The sequence below is a fragment of the Aplidium turbinatum genome, chromosome 6 (genome assembly GCF_918807975.1).
Source record: "Aplidium turbinatum chromosome 6, kaAplTurb1.1, whole genome shotgun sequence".
NCBI lineage: Eukaryota > Metazoa > Chordata > Ascidiacea > Aplousobranchia > Polyclinidae > Aplidium > Aplidium turbinatum.
In genome coordinates, this window is record NC_137477.1 from 23,175,679 (window position 1) to 23,192,704 (window position 17,026).

The 17,026-nt window shown below is 37.4% G+C and overlaps 2 protein-coding genes across 2 annotated transcripts; one reads left to right on the plus strand and one right to left on the minus strand.

Moving 5' to 3' along the window:
* The first annotated feature begins 1,198 nt into the window (after nt 1-1,198).
* On the plus strand, nt 1,199-2,780 carry LOC145771595 (uncharacterized). The gene has a single exon (XM_082583300.1). It carries the CDS (start codon nt 1,263-1,265, stop codon nt 1,773-1,775), a length of 513 nt encoding a protein of 170 aa, XP_082439426.1. The 5' UTR covers nt 1,199-1,262; the 3' UTR covers nt 1,776-2,780.
* A 3,313-nt stretch (nt 2,781-6,093) lies between these two features.
* On the minus strand, nt 6,094-13,110 carry LOC145772787 (uncharacterized). Its single transcript, XM_082584662.1, has 5 exons — nt 12,915-13,110; nt 12,453-12,649; nt 10,748-10,873; nt 7,418-10,245; nt 6,094-7,077 (listed from the first exon to the last, which is right to left on the minus strand). The coding sequence occupies exons 1-5, from the start codon at nt 13,050-13,052 to the stop codon at nt 6,779-6,781; spliced, it is 3,588 nt and encodes a 1,195-aa protein (XP_082440788.1). The 5' UTR covers nt 13,053-13,110; the 3' UTR covers nt 6,094-6,778.
* Nucleotides 13,111-17,026: the final 3,916 nt, after the last annotated feature.

Here is a 17,026-nt window from a genome sequence, read left to right on the forward strand (position 1 = left end):
TGGTCAGGGATTCCAACTTTGGTTCTCGTAAATCTTTAGGGTAAGCATGTGGAAGCTATCGGTGATTAGGTGAAGGGATCGTAGTTCGTAGGTTACTTTACTTGATCTGTGTTTTGAGAAGTCACTGAGACAGACTAGTTGTGATGTGAAGTAAAGCCGATTACTGTAATTATTGGTGCTCTTTCACAATTCGCTTTGTTGATCAACTTAACTGGATGATGACGGCATGAAACGCCACACAGGTTGGAATGGACTTTATTATAAAGGAGGAAGTATGGGGTGGAAATGCACTGAAAAACACCTGAAGGAAATTGTCTCCCATTTATTCATTTCTTGTTCAATTTCAACAAATTTGCTATCGTTGGAAAGCACAAGCATAGATCTAACCAACTAAGTTAATACCAAGTCCCATAATAGTACTAGCTCCATCTGGTGGCCACCTAAACTTGACCAAATTCAAGGCATTATCAAAAATTTACTTCAAATGATAAAAACATTAAACGACAGCCAATTAAAAGAACATATTACTGTGTTACTAACCCTAACCCCTAACTCAGTGCATTTATAACTCAGTCCGGTACAGGTTTATAATTATATTAGGTTAGCCTACTGGTTGATGCAGCCCCTCCATGTTTTGAGACCACGAGCCGCCACTGATGTTATGAACTATAATGTTGGCACACTAAATCAAACATCTGTGATTTAAATGCTGATTTAATGTTTTCTATAAATTTAATTTGATTGATTGATTGAATCTTTATCCTCGGACTGGGAAAGCTTCTTGCAGAGCTTAATCCTGGCAGTTTCGCATACTTGTAGAGGCTTTGAATCACTGACGCAGGCCCGGTCACCGAGATTGACAGAGTGAAGTTTCCGATTCTTGGCGTCTTGTTGCCGGGAAACTATTCCATCCATTAGATGCTGCGGATTGGAGAGCAGTCCTTAACGTGCGTTGCTCAAGCGCACACCCCGAGAGTCGAACCAGCGCCGCTTGATCTTGAAGCTTCTTCGTTCCAGAAGTGACGCGCTAACCAATTGAGCTATCGGGGCGGACTTTATTTAAAATTAATAGAATTTTTGCGGCCTTTACAAAGGTTTGAAATAAAGTCTGTGTGTACATTTTTGTTCCATGTATATTAAACTACAGTATAATCATTTATGACAATGCCTGAGTTGCGAATATTTGCTTTGTAGATTTTTAGATATTCACTTATTTTCAAGAAATTTTTGTTATATAGTTTGCACAGTTCAGCTCTGTAGAAATGGCAACAAATTACAGAAAAACAGTAACTGGTGCTGGAAAACGGAAAGGTGGAGCAAGACCTGAACTAACAGAAGAACAAAAGCAAGAAATACGTGAAGCATTTGACTTATTTGATGCAGATGGTTCAGGAACCATTGATGTGAAAGAGCTAAAAGTAGCGATGCGGGCGCTTGGTTTTGAACCAAAAAAAGAAGAAATTAAAAAAATGATTGCTGATGTTGACAAAGATGGAAGTGGAACAATTGATTTTAACGACTTTCTCACAATGATGACACATAAAATGAGTGAAAAAGATTCAAAAGAAGAAATTTTGAAAGCATTCAGGTTGTTTGATGATGATGACACCGGGAAAATATCGTTTAAAAATCTCAAACGTGTTGCCAAAGAACTTGGAGAAAATTTGACAGATGAAGAACTACAAGAGATGATAGATGAAGCTGATAGAGACGGTGATGGAGAAATCAATGAATCAGAGTTTTTGCGAATTATGAAAAAGACAAGTTTATACTGATAACACTGCTCGTTTTACCTTTTGACGTATTTTGAGTTCCACATGTTCGAACTGACCGTGGTTTCATAAATTATGGTCCTTTCTGTTGCAAAAGTTGTATTTTTATATTAACTGTATGATATGTGTCGAATTCTTGTAGGTTCAGTGTCTTAAAAATTACATTTTTTGAGGATACTACGCTTTAGGTTGGAAAGTACATCCACTGTTAAATGAGTTGAATTTTTTCTATTTTCTCTAGAAAGGTCTGTAGGACACTGAGAAATGTAAGTTGTAACTACGTTTTTAAAAGCATCATGAGTTTTGATGACATGGAGGAAACGACATACACGTCGTTATCACATTTGAAAACAGTGTGAAATAACTTCTTGAAAATCCCACATTGATCAACCAACTTCTCAACGATTTTTGTATAGTTTTCTAGTCTTGCTGTTGTGTTCATCATCATCATAATCCATCGTCGGTTTGTTCCCCACTAGTGGGGGTGGCCGAGTGTTAGTATATTTATTGGAAAACGTGTTTGGCATGATATTGGATTGCTACACTATTAAAAGGAATACTTTCACTTTTATAGAGACATAATTTACATTCTTCAGAAATAGAAAGATCGATTTTGAAATGTGAACTTTTTGGCAAATACTCAGCCAAGTTCTCACGTTTAGCTTTAAATCTTCTCCATTTGGAAGCGATGGAGCTATCCTGCTCTTACTCGCTATTTTTTACGGTTGCTTTAACTTCTACGTTAGATACGAGAGGCGACTTTCTCAACCAATATAAGGATACAAGCATAAGAGAACCAGTGTGTTTACACAGATGTTTATGTCAGTTTTGTATGTAGGTTGTATGTGTACTGTGTAGCTTAGTTTCAGTTTTCCGCATCATTTGCTGTTGCAACATTTGAACAGGCATCAAATCAAAAACGTATTGTCTGTTTAGAAGTCTTTATCGCAAATGAATCAAAACTACTTGACCAGGCATTTTGATATTCAATAAAAGTTTTTTCCCTTGTTTCGAATGTTATTTGCTTGAGAAGACATAGATGTCTGAGGGTTAGTGATGTATTTAGAAGTCGATGTCACAGGTAGTAGGATGACGCAGCTGCTTAGCTTTCCAATGAAATCCTGGTTCTACTCCCGGCTTAAGCTTGTTATTGAAAATACACTGCTTACAGAGATAAGCGTGGTGTAGCCTACCTCTACCCATGGTGTAGTTTAGGTGGGCGTAGTCGCTGAAAGAAAGACGGTCATTCATTCATCTCTGACTATCCTACTCCCATTGGTGCCGGTGACTTAGTATAATGAGATGCAACACTAGCAGTGTGGCACCACCTTTCAGCAAGAGTAGGTCAATCTTTTGCTGTATGTCCAAATATTATTTTGATTACGGAATGCTTGAGAAATATTGTGTTAAACATATAATTTTCAATACCGTACATGTTTTGGAAGCTTCTCAAAAATAAACAGTTAAACACTGTAGCAAATATTCCGGATTTTCATATAGCCTATAGCTCAGCGGTCAGTAACCTGCGGCTCTTTTATCTCTGCGCCCTTCGGCCCTTGCTCACTTGATAATTTTTTGTACTAGTTCTTGTCACAAACCATTGTGGTGCAATAATCAAAAACCGAATAGTTGCGACAAGGAGGCGCAACACTTTACCCAAAGCCAACCGTAGTTACATAAACTTTACCTTTGTAGCTACGGTTGGCTTTGTAGCTAGTCAGTATAGCTAAATATTGTAGCTAAATTTCCCAGTCATATTGAGAGTTGACAGCTGTTGGAATGGTAACTACAAATCAGTTCTACAGGGTGCGGCCGAATAACTCGAACAAAAGGCTTTCCTGTAAGCGTTAGGATTTTGCTGTGAGCAGTCGATTAGATTGTGCGGCTCTATCAATGCTAAAGGTTGCCGACCCGTAAAAGCTGCAGGCAAATGGGTTGTAGAAAAAAAGCTTAATGTTTTACCACAAAACCACGTGGAAGCCTCACTTAATCTTTTACAAATACAGTTATTTTCAAACAGTTTTGATAACAAATAAGGACATAAAACGACAAATAACATCTTAAACATATCACCCGCTTGTGGTTTGTAGCCTATGTCAGTTTAATTATTCAGCTGTAGTTTGGCGACTCCTGGCTGAACGTGTTAAAATGTAGCCTATGTGTCTTTTGTGAACAAAGAATGTAGCTACAAAATCTGTTGTAGTATACCTAGCCTATTTATATTACAGTTAATTCACAAAAAGCAGCTGACTCGATGCCTGATGGTCATCATAACATTCAATCAGGGCCGGATTTAGCTTATGGGGGCCCGGGACACTTTTAGTCTTTAGATCAGGCGGGCGTGCAAAAACCACCTCTACGTCTACAGTAGCATTAATCCAGCACTGCACTACACAGCATTTTGCAAAAACTTCAAAGGCTGAAAGAAAAAAAAAATAATAACGCAAAATCACATTTTTTACGTCGGGGGCCCTTCAAAAAGGGGCCCGGGGCACTTGCACCCTCTGCCCCCCCTAAATTCGGGCCTGCTTTCAATTCCGTCCAGATAGCTCAGTTGGTTAGCGCGTAACTTCGTGAACAAAAAAGCTTTAAGATCAAGCGGCGCTGGTTCGACTCTCGGGGTGTGAGCTTGAGCAACGCATTTCAGGACTGTTCTACATTCAACGGCACCTAATGGATGGAATAATTCCCCGGCAACAACAGCCAACACTTCAACAATCCAACACTCTGCTAGTCTCGGTAACCGGCCCTGGGTCAAAAGCGTCTATTAGTAGGCTATGCGAATCATAGTTTAGGTATCCCTGTGCGAAAATACCAGGAATAATCTATCCACTGTGAATCTATCAAGGCTTTGTCAGTCGGAGGCTAAAGATTCAAAACCAACCACACTTCAGACAATTACATCCTGTCTATCAGTTCATTTTGTGTTTCTATTTTTGACTATTAAAACAAAAGCAATAGGCTACGTCGTAAACCTTGCAGAGGTCGAAATAAAGGTGAAAAAGTATTCGTTTTAAAAACTTAATTCTTCGTGATAAGGTAGCCTACCGTGTTTATTTCATACTCAATAATGCATTTGCAGACTATCACTCATTCATACAACAAACGAAATATAAGTTTCTTTCTGTGAAGTATTTTACTTCCCACTATAGGGCGTAAGAGTGTTATAAATTGTAATTTTATCACTGGCCAAAATACAAATGAGTCTGTAATCTGTATTTTCTTGAGTCTGTAATTTTAATTTCTAAGATCAAACTCTTTTCTTTTTCACGCATCGTTTTGAAGATTTTCCTTATATTTAATTATGAACAGAAAGTCAGCGTTTGTGACATCTCTTTCCAGTGACTGTTGGTGTGCGGAAGAGCACGAGCAGTTGCAAATGCTACTTTTGCTGATTGCATAAACTGTAATTAAGAATTGGTTGTGCTCAAGTTTTTTGTTGTTTAACACACCTATTGCTACTGCCTCATCAGCCTTTTCAGGGGCACGTAAACATTTCTACCGTTTAAAATTTAAATCCAACACTAAAATCTCGATGGCGCTGGTTAGATTAATAAAATGAGATTGAGCATGGCCACCTGGAGATGAGATATCTTTAGGTAGCCATGGATTGAGCAAGCGAAAAAAATTGCAAAATAAAAAAATGCAGAATTTTTCCCAAATTTTTCGTGACCAAGTGCCCCCCCTGGATCCGCTATTGCGTCACATACTTTCAAAGGAGATGATTGAAACATCCAACCCGTGACAACACTATTTGCCTTTGCAGTGATTTTTGAGTATTCTTTGTAAGCTAAGCTGGCTTGGATGCAATGACATCGCGAAAGAACACGCTAATATGCGAGTGAAACTTTTTTTTTTCGATTGAAAAAATCCTTGAAAATATGTTCGTGCTTCCATAATCCATAACCCTGTTCAAAATAAAAGCATTTCAAAATAATTTTCAACTTGTTTCCTTTCCAATTAATTTTCTTGGAGAACAATTCTTGTTAGCCTACTGCGAAATTCGAGCAATGTCTTTTCATTGTCAACAGCAAGTGATGCGCACAAAAATCTCCAAACGCAGAAAGCACTAAAAGGCCTACTTGGAAGTGGGTGGCTTTGCGCCATGTTTATCCAAAACCTCAGCCTATCAGTTATGGGCTACTTGCTTTTGTAGGCTACAATATAGGCTAAATAAGTTTAGTTGAACAAAACAGAAAAGAAATCTCGTTTTTTGTTTGTTTTTTTAATTATTTTTATTGTGCAATGTGTTTTATCATTTCTTTCAAATGAAATATTCTATCTAACTTCCCTAGTGCTTCATGAGATCAAAACCACAATGTTGAGACAAAGTTACAACTAGTCTATTTATAAGTTTTATTTAGTAACGTCTGCACGCACTCAATCAGCCCGTTTGAATTCAAACAGACATTGATAATGTCGATCGAAGTAAGTTATCTACGTTGCTGACTAAAGCAGAAAAAGTATTGTAAGGAAACAGTGCACAGAGGTGTTTTCTCCTTTTCATTAAAAAAAAATCATCCCAGCAGATTGCCAATTGGCCACTTATTAAACTGAAGCGAAATGTTTGCAACTTAAAAACGAAATAAAAATATGCAAGAACAGCAACTCAGTTCATATTTCAAAACATGCATTGTAAACAAAATAACAATATCTGTACTTCGGACTATGGTCTACATTTGACAAAGTTCAAAAATTCGGATCGCAAATAAATAACATATGAGTAAGAAAAAAATATTTCTCTGATCAATGAATTGCACATTACATAAAGGCCAACAGGCACAGTACGTACCAACACATTTAATGTGTTGCATGAGCCATGGCCACCTGGAGATGCATGAACATAAATCACAATCCAGAGTAGGCAGTCACCACACACGTGTACAACTTGCACTGTAACAAAGGAGTTAATTAAAGTAAGCTACATTCTACTAACTAGGTCATGTTAATTTCATCATTTGTATTATGAAACTGTCCCAACTTTATAATGGTAACCTATCTTTTATTTAAACCAAAGGCGATAAGTAGTAACGCCAGCTGACAAAAAGTGCAAAACCTAAAGCCGCCATGATGGTAAAAATGCGCAGAATAATTGATGATTTTTCGTTTAAATCAACTTCTTTCTTGATTCGAGGTCTCATTCGTAAAAGCTGAGGTGTAACTTCCTCCATTGCAGCGCCAATAACTTCACACACATCCTCGTCTTCTGGCTCTTCATCACTTTTTCGCAGTTTGTCTCTGATTATCGTTGGGGCGCGAGCATTTAGAAGAGCAGCCTGATTTATTGCTCTAACAAATTCAGTACCTTTAACAAAAACGTAACGTTTAGAAAAGCAAATTGAAATGCAACGGAAAAGTTACAAAAGTTTAATAGCCTGGTTGCTCAATAATACACAAAAAATTTTCCAAAAAAAAAAAAATTAAAAATAGGCAAGTCAAAAACTCACGTGTCACCACACACGGGTGAATTTTAACAGTTGAAATAAACCACAGGCTGAAATAGGGTGAAAACTCATATAACACTTTTAGCAATCATATACATCGGTAGGCCACTTGCAGGAAAAGTACCACACGTCGCTTGATACGTCTTGCGTCTTTTGGTAAGCTCACAGTGAAAGAAAACAAAGTATTTTATTGATACTCACTTTGTCTTTGTCGCAAAACGTCATCGCTTGGAAACCAATCAACAGTGCTGCGGTCTGTTTTTTCTCGGAATGCATTTCGACGATCAGTGGTTGTCATCGCTGTTGTAGCCTTCTCGTCGTTTTGGTCTTCAGCAATTGACCCTAAAGGTTGATTGGTCACACAATGTTTGAAGTCTAATTCATCATCCAGGTTGTCTTCGGAAAGGGCATCTTGCATAGTGGGATGGGACACATCGTTTGAGTTTTGTAAAAGTGTGTGGTCTAAATCGGAAAGATCTTTGGTGTGTGTAGGATCAGGCATCAACTCATAAGTAGAACGTAGAGCAGAATCAAGCACGTCATTGCCTGCTTCGGGCTGAGGATAGGCAGAATGCAACAACATCTCATCTGCTTTCACAGTCGGGTTAGGTACAAGGCTCTCTCCTGAGTGTAAAGATAACACCATCGACAAATCATCATTGTCGAAAGGCGCAGTATCCGAAACGGTTGCTGCAGTGTGTTGAAGATCGTCATCACACAAAGATTCTTGCACGCCTGTTAAAATGATTGGTACCACACACTCCTCTGTGATCTTTTGTGGAAGTTCACTGGAATGTAAATTTTCTAACGTAATGGAATGCTCGTCAATCATTGGAGTCAAGATCTCATTGGATAATGTTCCATCATCCTGTGTGTTTTTGTTCAAGTCAGTTGCACCAGAAGTAACACACAAATCGGCAATTCCAGAATTGTCGACTGATGACATTTGGGTGAAGTGAGATGACATCGATTCTCTGTCGGTATCGCTGTAATCGGTTAAAGGAAAAGTGAAGCTGTCAGTACACGACCGATCAGTTTCTGTAGCGGACATAAATACGCCGGATTCAACTTCTTTATGCGACTGACTTTTAGTGTCAATGGGAACGATCACAAATTCGTCTTCTATATTCTTCTTCTCATCGGAAAGTTGGTACGTCATCGTGAAAAACGATTCACTTGAAAAAGATCTAACAATTGGACGAAAACTCCAATCTTCGTCTTCATCTTCAACACATTTATCTATGAAGCCAGTAGAAAAAGATCTTGTTACAGGAATTAAATCTTCTACGATGCAGTTTATAACTTGAAAGAAGGAATCACCTGAATGCTTATCAAAGTTTTTATTCTTGGATTCATTATCTCCTGTGTTGGCGTTTGAAGAGTTTGACAAAGTCTGCAATTTCTTGTCAAAAGATTTCTCATCGTTAATTTGAATAGAAAACTCAGTTCGGTAGTATGCCTTTGTATTTCTACTTGTTTTCTGATAATCTTGTGTTTCAGCTTGGCCAATAAATTTTTGTTCTTTGCCCGACATTTGCTGCAAGGCACCAAAAATGATATCATTAGCTCGGTATTCTGCAAATGTATTGATGCAGGATATTTTTCGAAGGATGGGTGCACCGCAGTGAGAACAAATTAATAGATTTTGGGAAGATGCTTCAACGTCTTGAAGCCACGTGTTTGACCAGGAAATCGGATCACTATTATTTTTACAATTTATTTCCTCTTTTTTGTCATAATTTGTGGAAAACATCTGCACATCTTGCAGAGCGAAATCTACGATACTTTGAGCTAGAGTGCCAGCAAATACTTGAAGAACATTTAAGCGCAGTTCATCAAGAAAAGATAATAATTTCTTCGCAGTGTTTTGAGATACATCAGAATCCTGGAAGTTTGTCAAAAGAAATTCTATTACATCTTGCACTGAGCTTCGTCGGTGTTGAGACGATCGAGCAGTTGAGAAGCCATTCTTATCTTGACGTTGGTTTGTCGTGCACTTGTTGTCCATGGTTGCTGAAACACAACTGTTGTCAACAGACCTTGCAACCTTTTCATTTTCAAGGCTATTGTTTTTCGGTGCTATTGAAATGAATTGTATATTTGAAGAAGTAACGGAAACAAGCTTGGGACTATTTTCAGCGTAAGTTTTACTTACGGTGTTGTCACTTATAGACTCTGATTGCTTGGTTTTTGGAGAGGTTGCAATCGATTTGATTGTGATCTTCATAGGCTTTCTTTTGTGCGGTGCAATATTCATGTCATTTGCACTTGCGTCAAGACATGAAGTTTGTGTGTTATTCTTAAAATCTGCAGATATGTCTGCGTTGTCTTTTATTTTTTCTTGTGTTTTTGAAATGCACTTTTGACATTCCACAGATTCGTCTGGATCTGAGCTATCAGAAGTACTGATTAGAGCTGCATTTTCTGAGCGTGCAATTTGGATGGAAAAATCCAATAAAACATCTTCTTGAGGAGGTGAGCTTTGATTGGATACAAAAATAATTTTTTCAGCGTTTCGTTGCTTCGGTTGAATAGATTCTTTTCTTTCGCTTTTCGGTATCAAAGTTATTTTCACTGCAGGCTCTTTGCAAATATTTTCAGTTTGTGCTTCACCTGGACACTTTAAGTTTTTCTCGCTTTTTTTTGTTTCGCCTAAAGGACATGGCAGTTGGGAAGAACCATTATCATCCAAACGATCTGTAAGTTGGTAGTAATGGTCGTTTTGAAGAGTTTCACTGCCGACGAAACTTTCATCGGGAGACTCAACACTGTCTGCTCGAGGAATTGTCTTTCGTTTGCGGTTGAAGACAGAGCCAATTCGCTTGCTGTACCTAAAATAGCGCTTAACGGAATCTGGAATAGCCGTCGAAAACGCGGTATCGCTTCGAGCAGTGTATGAAGACATTAGGCCGGTAGGAGAGTCTTCAGCCTGTCGAGAAGAGTTTAGCGACCATGTACTGTCACTTGAACTGTCTGCAGAGATGTTGCGCAAACCGATCGAACTCATCCAGTGTCTTGGGCTTGTATTACTAGAAAGAAAATTTTGAGATGATTTGTCACATACAGAACAGTATTAAGAAAGGTTGTACAGCTTGTGTTAGACAGTCTGTCAGTTCTTAATCGCTTTACGTTTACACATAAGTTGTTTTGAAATGCGTGTTTGAAAGCGTTAATCAGCTTAACAATGATGATTTCTACATTTCGGCAGCGTGACAAAGTGGTGAGAAGTTCCGCTCGGCGATCGTACAGTGGGCCTCAATCAGTTCTATTCTACATCTGGTTTAAAAATAATTTTTTTTTTAATTCTTCAGGTTTATAAATAATTTTTGTGATCACTCTACGGCTACTGACGTTATTTTGATGCTTTGTTATTATTACTTATTGTTGTTGTTCTATCGGATTTAAAGTGCACTGGTTGAAGGTTCTGCAAACTGCCATTAAGAATTTATTCACTGTTGAACATTTTTCGTTTAGCCTATGATGAAGAGCAAGTTATGGCAGTAGAAATATAGCGTCAGACATCACACGTACTGTTCATTTGAAGAAGTATCCGAAGTGTCTTCTCCTTCTTGTTCGTCATTCTTATCGTCTTCAATCAAAACCAAATCCAGCGTTATGTTGTAACATTGGCTACAAATCTGAAGTGAAGGCAAGTATCTGAAAAAAAGAAAGTTTTTAATAAAGTTTTCTAATGTCAAAGCACATTGGTCTGCGGTAATCACACGCGCAATTGTTGCTAAATATAAAAAGATAAATTAAGTGGCTGTCCAACTGAAACAATAAGTTCACTAGATGGAGGAATCGCAGATCACCTTGCTGGTGAGCTTGCGGTTATCTGCGATCACGCTCCACGTTGACAAACGAAAGAGCCTTGCAAACTTGCGAAATATTACCGTATTATTTCACTACTCTTGTTACATTTTCTTTTTGATTAGGGCAGCTAGAGATAGGCGAACACATCGTGACGTCGTGCGTGGTGTTTATAAACTACTGGAAAATATAGGTCTAGTGCTCTACAATGGTTTAGACTTCCATGTAATACACCAATGACACAAATGAATGATAAGCGTTTGTGTTTATTTTTGTTTCTTCTATTATTTATTCATTTATTGCTTTACTTAAAACAGCTGCCATTAGTCCAACAAACAATCAGTAAACGCTTAGAGAAACCAACTCCCACAATCATCTCAAGGGTAAAATTGTAAAATGTTTTCAAACGATAAAAGCTACAATTTGCAACTACGCTGCCGGCAGGGTCGTTGAGAGGATATTTTGGGCCCGGTACCAAATGAGATCTTCGGGTCTCTAAATCAAAACACTAAAAAAAACGCTATGTTAAAAGAATATGAGGTGGTTTCTTTAAGTTCCCAGGCCCCTTGGAAAGGTTACGAACCATTAAAATCATTTCGAGCCCGGGTCCAAAGGTAGCCTACTGCCAGCAAAGTGCCTTGGCTGATATTTGTTTTTCATGGTTATTGAACAAACTTGTAAAGCAGTTAAAAGAGTAATATAAAAAGGAGCATAAAAGTCCTCTGGTTTTCAATTTATTTGTTAAATCTTTTACAAACAGGAAATCAAAATAAATACGTTTCAAAGAATAATGAAAGTATCCATTCAAAAAAACATCACTGTGATCATTAGCCTACATTGTACTTATTTTTAAATGTCAAACCAATATAAAAGCCTAAAGAATAAAGCAACAGAAACAATGGCTTTTAAATGTAATGCGGCAGAATATCACACACAGAACACCACAGCAATAGCAAAGAAATTCCAAACAGAATTAGAGCAGACAAGCAAGAAAAATGACTATATAAAACACACGATCAAAATGACTGGATCGGTAGGACAGCTGTATCAATCGCAGTTAGGGGGCAATTGCCCACACAAAATTTTATCTTGCCCCCTCAAAAATAACATTTTAATACTATTACAATGTTTTAATGCTATCGTAATTTATGTTAAATGACGTTTCCTCCCTCAACATTTGATTTTGCCTCCTTAAACCTTTCTTTCTAGCTACGTCACTGGTTTGTAGAAGAAATAAAATGTAAAGAAAGACGGAGAAAAAGTGAGGAAGTGATGTCAAGAGATGGTCTGACTCATCTAGTATTGGATTAGACAAAACAAAGGCAGAAGATCGAGATTTGTGAAAATATTCGACAGCCAACCTTCGAATCGGACATGATGATAATACCAATTGTTTGTTGTACTAATGATAATCGTGATAGCCCACCTGTTGTTAATATCAGATGAATCAAACAATTGTCTCCACACTCGAGGAACAGGGCGGAGACGAGAAGCGTGATTTTGTTCAACATGAAAAGGAGCGCAGCATCCGCTTTTTCCTCCTCCTCCTCCAAATATTATTCCGCTTTTCAACTTATCGTAATGAACAGCGCACAAAGTGTCACCTTCTTGCAAATTGCAACGCTGAAACACAAATTATGTTGCATTTAGTTTTAGCGTTTAGCGAGCTTTTGAACAAACGTAAAAACAAGAAATATAACTGATTTAGCTAATGTCATGTGTGGCATAATAGGGTGTTGATTGCTGATGTCTTATACAACTTTAAGGATTTTAAGACGGATTGATGGCTGGATGTTTCTTTTCCACTAGCATTGGACTTACGATCGATTGCAACAGTACGTTTCAAAACATGCAAAAAGATAAAAAATCTACCATTACAACATCTCACCTTTAGAAGTCGTGGTTCTGTAACTTTTATCGTAGTTTCAGTATTTTCTGGACAGCAGCACGCTGAGCTTAAATCGGTTAAGTTTTCACAAAGGGCGCAGGTGTAAAGGTGGCAGTTTAATCTATCACCGGCTTCCATTGTGTTTCTGATATTGCACTTAGTTATTTACAAAAGGTTGGGTTTATTTTGATTTGAACTCCTAGATCTAAAAATAATAAAACAGGGATTGAAAAGCGTATGGTATTCATTCCATCGCAGCCTATACTGTGTTGTTTTACCATAAATTGCTGCCATTTATCAAAGTACAACAGAAATACAGTATATTACGAAGAAACCAAAGTTTAAAATTCTTTCATGAAGGCTTACTTACACTTGACTCAACTTTTTTTTAAACAAAAGTGTAAATTGACCTGAGATGCTCTTTCTAATCTCATTGTGTGCGAACTGCTGCTCGTTATAAGCAGTTACAGTACTGAGTAGGTCAAACCACACCTCACATTTTTCACATAAGTGCAAAGCTACTAAACGTTTATTCACGGAAGACGGAGGTGAAAGTTTGGTATAATGTTTAGAAAAATAAAAATATATATTGATTTACATTAATAATAATCACATCCTGTCATGTGCTTCCGGTTGCAGTTATTTTGCTTTCAGTGCTAAATCTTTTCCAATACAGTCACGCAATCTTGAATAAATCATAACTTGATGTCATTTCACACCGGTTAATAGTTTGCATGCTGGATCAATATCTATTTGTTTGATAGCACTAAATGACGTTTAAATTGATTGTATGTAAATTTTGTAAATATTAATATTTTTGTAACGTATGCGTTGTACGGTTGACTTGTCATTTGACTGAATTTATAGTTCATTGCTCTTAAAAGAATGCGGATACGGTAAGGCTTTAAATACGGCACACCCGCAGAAAATAGCCGGAATTTAGGTGTTCGTAGTGACTAATCTCTTTCAGTCTTTCATAATGAAATCTACCATTTTCACTCTTTTGCTTCTTTTCCGCCTTCTTACTTTTATACAATGAAACGATATGAGCATTGATAGCAAGGTAGACCCGTTAACCTATATCACCTTCTAATGCAGTGGTTTACAAAGTTTTAAGTGGGTTTGTCAATGCATTGATTTTAAGTAAAAGTACTAAAAGTAGAAAGAAAAAAACTATACAAGGGCAATACAGTATTATACTTTACAGTAATTTTACAAAGTTATCACTCAGTGTCATTTTTAGAAGTAGCCTATTGTGGCCAGTAAGCTTAATATTTTTTTGATAGAAATTACAAAATGGTTGAGAACCACTGTTGTGAAATCCACATGGAAGTCCAATTACGAGCTTTCTGATCGTTATGAGTTTTAATATTACGCGTACCTTATATTCATTAAAATAACACGAGCACATATTGAATGAAATTTGCAATATTGTAATGGTGTTAGATTAGTTAGTGAGAAGTACGGACACAACAACTTAAGGCTTATTGAATGTTTGAAGTATAATACTTGAACATACTCCAGACATATATTTTCAAACTTTTAACATTGGATGCATCCCAGCTACAACTCAACGCCTGCAGACGTCATCAATGTAATAAGGAGCAGTTTTATCTGCTGGTTTTGATTTGAAGGTCAACAGAAAATTACAACTGCTGGATTAAAAAATCACAAAAACAATATTACGTCACAGATACGTTTACTGAAGGCAAAATGTGTTTTTTTTATATTTATTTAACGTCTGCAGAATGTAAAAAAGGCAAGTTATGTCGAGTGGTTTCGTTTTCGGGTCTGGAGCTGGTAGATCTGAGATCGATTCCAGATCGGGTCAAACCGAATACTTTAAAAACGGTAGCCTATCGACTGTATTCTTTCTTGCATAACGCATCGAGAATAAGTCGGGTAATAATGTCATGACAACGTAAACTTGAAATAAAGTTAAAAATGAGCCCTGTCGCTACAAGACCTTAGCTGTTGTAGGCCTACAACAATAATGATAAATAAAACCATAACATTATTACTTGTTTCTTGCATTTGAGTCTGGTCACGCACAGGATATACTTTGCCATAAATTTATTTTAACTTGCGCATGCAAACAAGCATTTGATAAAAAAATTGATTTTTTGATTGAGAGTTATGGCAAACCACAGTGGTTAACAAAGTGGCAATTTCAGTGATGAAAAAACCCATTGCATGGTAACAAAATAAAACACTGCTGAAGATGTGAAGACTGCATGCACGTTCGCACACATCAATTTCACGGTCGACCTAGTTGGTGTACTGCAGGGGTTTTCAAACTGTAAGTCGCGATCTGCGACGCCCTGGTGTGCCGTTTTAATTTTGCAAGGGCGTTGCACAATGATTCCATGTCGTATCTTCTGTTAAAGTAACAGATTGTCATAAACTTGGACCACTTCATGTTATGGTAGTTCAACAACACGCCCTCGCGAACACGGACTTGCAAAGGCATGAGTTTTGCGCATAGCCTGTGCATCAGGTTGGAAGTTGACATTTTGACAACACAGCATGATTCAAAAATTTGTGGCAATATCCAATGACATCATATTGAAAGAATTTAAGCAAACGTTTTGATTTAAAAAGCAACATTGGCAACTTTAACTTGGCAAAATTCACATTGAGATTGCGTAATTCATTTGGCAATCGAAAATTATGTCAATCTTTTGTACGTAGTTCCAGACAATTATATCAGCAAGCTTTATGTAACACAGAAGTAGAATAACGTGTACAACATATTAAGCCTTTTGACGTTAATGGCTTCATGGATTAATAGATGTATTTCCTGTCATAGGCCTGCATCACAAAGAACATATGGCAGCAGTGACATATATAAATATTTATTGCTGTATTGATCAACAAAGACCAAAAGGATGTCAACACAAGTCACGTACAACATAAATTTTGACCTATGGTTAAGCTTGTATTTCTAACCATAGGCGTAGCCAGGGGGGGGCGAAAGGGGCCATGGCCCCCCCCAAATTTTCAAAGTTTGGATTCCGAAGTTGAACCCTTTGTTGAAAATATAATATAATTTGTATAAATTTATATTGTTTTTCAAGACATCTGGCTATTAACACCCTCCAGGACTTGTTTTAGACACACAGAAAGACACCAATGAGTTTTGCAAATCGTAAATCGCGCAAAGTTTACGCGATTTACGCTTCTTTTAACTAATCTGTGGAAGCAACTTCAGGATCGCTTACTCTGTTGGTTTTTTTTGTAGTTTTTGTGTAGCTAAGTTTTTTTGTGTTCTCTAATTTTAGCCGCAATTCTTGCCCGTTTGTGTGTAACAGCTACCTTTGATAAGTTAATAGCTGTTTATCTGTCTATAATTTTTATACAAATATTCCCTGAAAGTGTTTCCAGAAAGCGCTATAATCCATTATTTGAGTGTAATTTTGCAAAAATTTTCCGGGGGTGCATGCCCCCGGACCCCCCTAGTATACGCGTGCCTTCGGCACGCTCTAACCCCCCATCAGCTTTATTGCTTCTTTTCTTAACCCACCAGGAAACGCCACTGCAGATGTCTTAAATTAAACACTTTGTCGTTCTCTTCAATTCATCCAATATTTGGCCCCCCCAAATTTTTTTTCTGGCTACGCCACTGTTTCTAACATAACCTTTTCAAATCCATGTGTAAAGAGCTTTGTGTTGTGTCAAAACAACTATGCCTACATTTCTTATGCACAGACAATCAGACATGATTAACTTGTTTCAAGGAAATTTACACAGATAACAAGCGAAAGAGATTGATGCGGTGTTCAATGCAGACACATGCGGAGATTGTCCTCACGTACTCACTTCGTTGGTGGCTGAATTTTAATGATTTTATAAACTAACCATATCGACCATAACTTGAGCATAAGGTACTATTTTCAATGACATAACGTAGCCTGTGTAGCCTATGCGTTTAAAAAGTTTATTGAAATTCTTTTTTCAACATGTTCAAGCAGGCCCGCAACCAGCAAATATTTTCGGGGGGGGCATTTAATTTTTATCAAAGAACAAACATTAAAATGATGCATTGTGACATTTTTATATGTTAATGTCCACGCCCATTGATAGAGTGTGTGGCACTGCCATGTTACAGTTCA